This window comes from Bos javanicus, chromosome 5 (assembly GCF_032452875.1).
Source record: "Bos javanicus breed banteng chromosome 5, ARS-OSU_banteng_1.0, whole genome shotgun sequence".
NCBI lineage: Eukaryota > Metazoa > Chordata > Mammalia > Artiodactyla > Bovidae > Bos > Bos javanicus.
In genome coordinates, this window is record NC_083872.1 from 70,228,286 (window position 1) to 70,237,317 (window position 9,032).

At 42.2% G+C, this 9,032-nt stretch overlaps 1 protein-coding gene across 3 annotated transcripts in view; it reads left to right on the forward strand.

Moving 5' to 3' along the window:
* Positions 1-8,628, forward strand: part of TCP11L2 (t-complex 11 like 2) — a 40,766-nt gene extending 32,138 nt beyond the window's left edge. For all 3 annotated transcript variants that reach the window (XM_061417194.1, XM_061417193.1, XM_061417192.1), the window contains 2 exons: positions 503-675; positions 6,260-8,628. In XM_061417194.1, the coding sequence (XP_061273178.1) occupies positions 503-675; positions 6,260-6,504 (418 nt within the window). In that variant the 3' untranslated portion in view covers positions 6,505-8,628. The remainder of the gene's footprint in view (positions 1-502; positions 676-6,259) is intronic.
* Positions 8,629-9,032: the final 404 nt, after the last annotated feature.

Here is a 9,032-nt window from a genome sequence, read left to right on the forward strand (position 1 = left end):
AGGTAATTTGTCTTTATGGTGTTGGCCTCTGAATATCTTTATTTCTTGTTCTTGGTTGGTGTTAAAGGTTTCCTGCACAGGCATGGATAAATGAATTGATTCTATCTTATTTTCTAAGCACATTAAAAACAAAATCTATGACTGAATCCACTCAGGCCAGAGGGTTTATTTTGCAAATTAAACAAATATTTTCTATCCTTTTCTGATAGCCCTGCCTGAAAATGGGGTTGCAGATTTATTTTTAGGGACCACATTTTTCTGTCTGTGCTTTTTGTATTTCCTACAGAACTGGTGGTTTTAAGCATTTAAAAGTCTGATGCATATAAAGGTTGGTGGTTGGGAGGAGTTTCCTATTTTCTAAGCTCATTCTAATAGAGATAATTTTTGTCTATATAAGATAAAATTGGTATACATTTGAAACAAGCTGGTATATTTTTTAAACAAACAAAAACCTGATGAATAAAAGCTGTCCCTGGTGGAATTATTGTTTCCTGTTTTGTAGGACCTTTAACTTGAAGGAAGTTCTGAATTCTATTGGCATTCAGATTTGTGTTGAGGTTAACAAGACCCTAATGGAGAGAGGTTTACCAACTTTAAATGCTGAGGTTCAAGCTAACCTTGTAGGCCAATTATCAAGCATCGAAGAAGAAGACAATCCTATCTGGTCTTTAATTGGTGAGTCTGTATATTTTTATTGGTTTCTGCTTCGATGTCAATATACTTTACCATGCTGGCTTTGGCTAATGTTAAGTATCAGTCAAATTTTAGTCTTAAACAGATTACCTGCTTCTCTTGGTGAATAAATATTGAAAACATGAAGAAAGCATTAATATTTTCAAAGCTTTGGGACTCACTGCTGCTTATGTGTGTATATGTAGTGGAGTGGGGGGATGTTTCAGGGTCTTCTACCTTACTACCCAGCTGATAGAGTTTTATGAAGAAAATAACATCATGCTGCCATCATTTTAAATTCCTAGATCAATACAGCAATCCAAACCAGATGGCAGTATGTTCACAGAAAGTAGACCCATGCTCTGATAGAAGCTAACCTGTGTGAGCTGAGGCCCCTTGCTTGGTCAGGCTTAGAAAGACTAAAATTTAAAAGGGCCATAGAACTGAGAGGCATAGTGGGGGATTTTTTTTTTTTCCTACTTGATTGCTAAGAAAATGAATATCTCAGGATCAAATTGTGTTGGTGAGTTGGGGAAATGGAGAATGTATCAGGACTTTTTTCTGTTACCTGTGACAGATAATTTAAAACTCTAAAGTGGCTTCCCAAGTGGCTCAGTGGTAAAGAATCTGCCTGCCAAGCAGGAGACCTGGGTTTGATCCCTGGTTCTGGGAGATTCCCTGGAGAAGGAAATCCACTCCAGTATTCTTGCCTGGGAAATCCCATGGACAGATGATCCTGACGGGCTACAGTCCATGGGGTTGCAAAGGGTCAGACATGGCTTAGTGACTAAACAACAAAGTGGCTTAAGTAGGAAGGGACTGTACTTGCTCATATCACAGAAAAGAGCAGTTGGGGGGTTGGCTGCTGGTACAGCTTGATCAGAGTTCAGATGATGTCTTGGCACTGTTTCCCACTTGTGGTCCCTCAGCGCTGCCTTCCTCTGGGATGGCTGTCTCTAAAATAGTCTCTTCCCAGCATAACAAGATGACTTCCACTCCAGCCTGCATGTTTCAATATTTAAATCAAGCCAAAAAAAAAAAAGTCAGTTTCCCTCCCCTCTTAGCTCAAACTATAACCCCAGAATTGAATCCCATTAGCTCCACTTGGTGGTCACAACCCATTTTTAGTGGCCAGAGTGGAAGAAACTTAACCCCAAGACATGTGTTCAGTTCCTGGAGCCAAGGTGAGTCAGCTTTACCTGAACACCTGATCTGAAACTAGGGAAGCAGTTGTTTCCCCCAGACAGAATCAGGGTGCTGTGGCCATAAGAAGGGGACAAGGGTGATGTGGGAGACAAAGCAAGTGTCAGCTGCAGTGGGAGAGGACCAGATGGAGGAAAGAGTGTGGAATTTGAATATCCAAACATTCCAGGAGGAATCTGCAAGTTTTCAAAGCACCGCACTGACTTCTCTAGGAACACAAACACTGGTTATTATTTAGCTGAGATTCTTAAAGGGTGTCTTTCAACCTTATCCCTGGGGACATGGGATGCTGGTGATCTAATCCACCCAGGCCACGTAAGAGCTCTGGTGTGCAGCACGTGGGCTTCGAGGGGTGGCAGTGAGGACAGTAACACACACAGCATAACCTCAGCTGCCTGTGGCCGAGCCCTGCCTGCATGACCTTCACTGCTGACAAGCGCGTCACAGCCTGTCACCTCCGGCTGTACAGCCAGCACGTGGGCCATGGTGCTTCTCGGAGGAGGAGGGGCAGGCTGTCAGCCATCTCTGCCTCATACCAGGAGACCCTTGCTAGTGCACAGGTCTCGTGAGGAGGATGGGATGCATCTTTGCTCATCGCAATTTCCCCAGACCATGGGGGGCGGGGCCCAGAGATGACCTTTAATAGATATCTGAGGTGTCAATCACAGATTGGCACTTGCCATCTACCTCTCTAAGGATTAAATCATGTGCTGCTGCAGCTGCTCTCCTCCAACACCCCCTGAAAGGAGTTCAGGATGGAGAATAGAAAAGAGGCACTCTGTGCTCAGGGGAAAACTGGCAGGATAGGTCTTCATGTAGTTAGATATTCTCTGGAGCTGATTTTATGAGCCCAATTCACGTATCTCCTCATATTTGGAAAAACACTGAAATCCTTCATAGTGATGACTGTTTCTTGTGACTAGCAGAAGCTTCACGAAACTAGCAGAAACCTTTTGTAAAATATGTTTTTGATTGCATGTATTCCCCCTTCCGGAGAAGGCAATGGCACCCCACTCTAGTACTCTTGCCTGGAAAATCCCGTGAATGGAGGAGCCTGGTAGGCTGTAGTCCATGGGGTCCCTAAGAGTCGGACACGACTGAGCTACTTCACTTTCACTTTTCACTTTCATGCATTGGAGAAGGCAAGGGCACCCCACTCTAGTACTCTTGCCTGGAAAATCCCAGGGATCGGGGAGCCTGGTGGGCTGCTGTCTATGGGGTCGCACAGAGTCGGACACAACTGAAGCGACTTAACAGCAGCAGCAGCAGCATTCCCCCTTCACCAAAATCACATATATACTGTCCCTTTCCCCTATGACTCTGGAACAGTCTCTCAGAGCTATCTCAGGTGCTGTCTCTCAGAGCTATCTGAGGTGCTGTCTCCCAGGCTGCAGTCCTCATATTGCCCCAAATAGAACTCAATTTGCAACTCTCACATTGTGCATTTTTTTTTTTAAGTCGGCAGTGGAGTGGATGAATGAATGCATGGAGAACTGGAGCAGTCAAGTATCTCTCACCTGAGGCCATATAACCAGCGGGTCTCAGGGTAGGGAGTCTTCCTGTCTGACTCACATTCTCACCTGCTCTGATGTGACTCCAGTCAGAGCTGGAGCCCTGCTGCCCATTGACAGGCTGGCCAGAGCCTCAGGTGTTCTCTGTGCCCTTGCTTTAGATCAGGGAACTACTGGCAGCGCCAGAGAGAGAGGGGGAAGCTGGGGGCCAGGAGATGCCCCAGCCTGAGGAGGCCTCTTAAAATCCAGTCAAGCCACTTTTTTCCACCCAGCCCTCCCTATTCCGTTTCCTGTTCTTTTGCAAATTGAAAGTATTTTGTAACCTTGTTTAAAGTATTGTTGCCTAGCAACTTGCATGACTCACTTGAGCGTCTCTCCCTAGGCTCTGGAAGCCAAGGACATGTCTTTGGCAGGGGTTGGGTTTGGCTGCTCCTAAATGGACAGACACTTCCATCACTTTAGTCTTGGCCTAAAAACTGACTCGTCCACAGAAGAGACAGAACTACTTGTCAGCATAATAACAGTTTTGAAAGACCTGCATTCTTTAAACAGTCTCACAGAAAAGTATCCGGACCATAACTGTGACAAAAATAGACCTGGGCTCATGAGAGTTGAGCAGCCAGCCTAACAGGGAGTTTAGTGGACCATTTGCTCTGAATTCTCTGCCCACAGAGGAACTAGAATACATTAGACCTTAGAGGGATCCCTGGGACAGAAGAAGGGCTCCAGCTTAGCCCTAGCTTTCCTCCTCTGTTGTTTATGGTACCCACAGTCTGCCTTCTTCTGTTCTCAGTTGATGTGCTATTTACTTACAATAAAATCACAACTCCCACTATGTTCTTCGCCTTTAAAAAAGATAATTAGAAAGCAAGTTTTCTTTCAAACCAATTTTTTCAAATGTATACGATAAAAATGATCTATGGATTACCTGCTGTGGAAATTGTTTGCATGCTAATAGCCACCTACATTTTTAAAAAGTAATTTTCAACTGTACAAGTGATCCCTCCATGAATAATTTCCTCTTGTTGAAAAATTATGAATAAGGCTCAGGTCTTATTCAGCCCCCATTCCTCTCTGGCTCCTTGTGTTTTCAGTTTGAGGTTTATCTTCATAGACCTTTTTCATTCCATTCTCACTTCACTACATTCAACATTTATGACATACCTGCTGCCTACCAAACCAGGGAAATAAAGGCTAAAAAAGTAGCCCTCACCCTCAGAATGCCTACTATCTGAGAAGTGAGAGAGAGAAGTTCTCAAGTAACAATAATAAGGGGTGAGAGTATAACAGATGGTAAGGAAAGCCACAGAAAGGAGGTGACTTTAATATCAGCATGGGTGCTCTCGACTTTGGCAGAGATGAAGTGAGATGGAAGGGCATTCTAGTAACAGGAAATAGTCTGGGCTAAGATATGGACATGAGACACTGGGCACTTTGAGTTCTAGGTCAGATCTGGCTGAAATGTATGATTTGGGGTAGACGTGTTTGGATATAAGAATTTCAGTAATATTACAGCTGTCTGTATTAGATGAGTGTATTTAAATGGCAATCCACTCCAGTATTCTTGCCTGGAAAACCCCATGGACAGAGGAGCCTGGTGGATTACAGTCCGTGGTGTCGCAAAGAGTCAGGCAGGACTGAGCAACTTCACTCACTCACTCATTTTCCTTAGTAAATGTTCTTGTGAGATTTCTGTTTCCAGAGCCAGAGAATGTCCTCGGAGCAGCCTGCGCTGGACCAGGTCTGGCTTGTCCAGTGCCATTTGTCCAGGACACCTCAGCTTCCCTTTTTTAAGCATTTGCATGCATTTGTGAAGTCTTCTCAAATGCAGATGCCCCAAAGCAGGAAGAGTGGAGAAGGTGGCAGTGCCAGTTGGCGTGGTCCTTCTTCAATGCCTCCAGATTCTTGCCCACATGAGGGGTGATCATATAATTTATTTTCTAACCCGGGACACTGTTGAAAGTGTTCTTTTTATTAAGACCAAGACAGTGAGTGTCAACTTCAGCTGTCCTGAGAAAACCCATATGTATGCTCACCTTTGCCATGTGGCAGTTTGGGCTCCCAAGTTTGCCAGATCTGTAGATTTTTCAAGAAGAACAAAAAATTTGATTTTCTATGTGAAAGCCCCTCATTTTAAATAGCTACTGTTTTTTAGAAAAACACTATCTGGGCTAAACTAGCAGTCCCAGTTTACATACTCAGCTTTAGGATATATAACTAAAATTATGGACATTTGAATTTTTATAAAAGATTCCCCACTCCACCCTGAAAGTGCTGTGCATGTTTTATTAGTTAGCTATTACTGCGTAACAGATTTCCCTAAGACTCCATCTGTCATTGCTCACCAGTCTGTGGGGCAACTAGGCAGTTCATTTGGTCTTGCTGGACTCAATGCATGCATTTATGGTAAGCAGCCGCATGGGTAGTTAGCTCTGCTGGTCTCGCCTGGGCTATCTCAAGTGTTTGGGATTTGGTTGGCTACTGGTTGGTCTAGGATGGCCTAAGATGGAATAGCTGGGCTTCCCTTGATATGGGCTCTCATCTGGCCCAGGCTTGTTTACATGGTGGTGGTAGGCTGAAAGGGCAGATTCAAACCATGCCTCTTGAGCATGAAACATACACACCATCACTCCAGCCACATTCTGTATGGGCCAAAGCAGGTCAGAAGGCCATCCCTGATCCAAGGCCTGGGCACCCAGACTCCAGCCCTGATGGGAAGAACTGCCAGGCTACCTTGGAAAGGGCATGAGTATAGGGAAGGGGTAAAGAATTGAGGATGTTGTTGCAATCCATCTACCACAATTACTATTCTCATGTTTAAAAAGTACATGCTTTAATAATAGGACAGATAAACATATCTTCTTTTCCCCCAGATAAACGAATCCAGCTATACATGAAAAGCCTGCTTTGTCTGCCAAGCCCTCCAAGATGCATGCCCCCCGTGCCAGGAGGCCTTGCTGTCGTTCAGCAAGAGCTGGAGTCACTGGGCTTGCAATACGCAAACATCGTGAATCTCAACAAACAAGTGTACGGACCATTTTATGCAAATATACTCCGAAAGCTGCTGTTCGGTGAGGAAGCCACAGGGAAGGCAGAAGCTTCTTCATCTACTAACTAAAGAGGAAATGACATTGGAAAAGAGATTGGAAGCCCAGCACTTAGGTACCCAGTCTGTTTCCACCAGCGGCATTACAGAGGGGCACATTCTCGATCCTGTGCGAGGCACAGTGTTAGCCCGAAGTTGTGTAACCCAGTAATGTCAGCGTTGCAGAGACACGCACATCACAATGTCCCTACATGTGCACCATTTTTGAGTCCTAAAGAGACTTTTTAACAAACAGAAAGCAATTTGTATTTAATTCTATTACCTATATAATACTTGTAAATGTTTTCTTAAGCATTTATATATGGCTTATTCATTCAACCCTTAAGGAGTTGTATTTCCTCACCTGTTACTATCAAATCTAATGATTTTTTTTTTTTTAACTTTGGTACAGCTTCTTAAAGGGTTGAAAGTTGTGATCATAACCAAGGGGACTGATGTTCTAAATAAATGATGTGAAGTAAGGATAATTGTATTTAAAATGTACAAATTAAATTTTATTCATATGTAATAGAAACTTACATAGTAAGTCCTCAAATTCTACAAATATACCTAATCACATCTGGTGATACCGATGGTCAGTATTTGTTTAGAATTTAAACGTATTAAATACATTTTTATGCTACATACAAATTTTAGATAAAACCTCCCTTGATGATTTAATGGAAATAGAAACAAACCCCTTCTAAAATCTCATTCTAGAGGGTGGATTCTTCTTGCAACTTATGCTGCTCTCTGAGAGAAACACTTTTTGCACACATCTCTTTGTGAATGTCCTTGCATTTCTCAGGCCATTGGTAAGGTTTATATAAGATTTTAATATTTTTACATAAGGCAGGAGTGGTTTGAATTGGTAACTTGAATTTACTTGTAAGAAAAAGTTGATAAAATGAGACCACATTCTCAGTGAAATTCACTTCTGAAAAAGAAACAGATGAACTTTGGATTCTTTTTCTTCTTTAAGCATATAACATGCTAGCAAATGCCTTCTCTGTGGATTTGATTCTTACCCCACTGTGACCAAGAAGCTCTTCTCAGTACCATCATCATTTGCCACTCTAGTGCATTAAACTTTGCCACGCTGGCACTGCTTGTCGGGATCCTAGAGAAATCTGCTTGTCTTCAGATTACATGCTTCTGAAGTGTTGAGGGAAGCACTACCGGCAAATGCTTTATTTGCATAAAATGCATTTTGGATGGTTTGATTTTCTGAGGACTCCTTGAACCTTAGCCGTCTGGTGGAGAAGAGCAAGTAGGAAGAAAAAGATTAATGCTTCGTTTTTCCTTGCCTCCTCTTCCTCACCATGACCTCTACCATTATGGTGCTACCTAGTGATATGATGAAGGCCTGGGAAATTATTGTGTGGATAACTTATCTCTGATCTTTTGGAGGGATCTGCCAAATTGAGGAAATGTTGAACATCAGCTTTTTTCTCCCAGTGACCAATACATAAATCACCATTCTGTCCATTGAGCAGCTACGTAGAAGTGGAATTTACTGAAGAGCATATCATTGGTCTTACCCATTTTTTCCCTCCTCCTGTATGTCCATTCTGCCTGTTTCCTGTGCTTAGAGATCATAAGGTGCTGTAGATTTTTGTTTGCATTTTCTCTTAAGTTGAAGTTGTTTTCAACTGCTCACTTTGGGGCCTGGATAGCCAGAGGGTCTGAAAGGTAGTGTGTAGCGTGACTTTTGGTCACTTTCCCAGTGAGCTGTACGTTTAACTAGAAGACCAGGTGGTATACTTTTTTACTAACAGATTGGAATCTGCCTGGTATTCTTATATACTTGATTATACTATAGTTGCCAGCAGGAAAACAATCTGCAAACTTTAATGCATTTTAAAATGAAGGGCATTCTGCATTTTTTTTTTTAAGTGGCAAAGTAAATCTCAATGTCCCAAGTCTGGATGTAAGCAAGTACATTTATTAGGATTTTTAAATCCTGTCCCTTAGCATGTTGTTTATTTGGTTTTTACTTAAATGTTTACTTCTACGTTTGAGAATCTTCTTAACATGGTCATGTTTTGTAATGTCAATTTTCCTAAACACCATACACACATTTTCATTCTTCTACTGCTAAAACATGTATTGTGCGCACTAGTTACATTTTAAAACATTAAAAGTTATTTCAAAATAGATGGTGTCTCTGTTTTCTAAACCACCTTTGGGTAGCTCAGGGCTGGAATATTGCACAGTCTTTATTGCAGTGGTTCTAGAAGGAATCTTCTACTTAATGTCAAAGCCTCACAGACATCAATCGTGTTCATTCATTCATTTAGTCAACAAATAGCTATTGAGCATCTACTATGTGTCAAGAAGTATCCTAGGTATTTAATACACAGATAACTAGACAGACACTGTCCTGAGAAGTTTGTAACTTAGTAAGAAGGACAAACTTGTGAACAATAACAATAAAGTGTAATTCGGGCTATGCTTTTAAAACAAGTACACATAGTACAGAAAGCAAAGAAGAACTAAAGAGCTTCTTGATGAAAATGAAAGAGGAGAGTGAAAAAGTTGGCTTAAAACGCAATATTCAA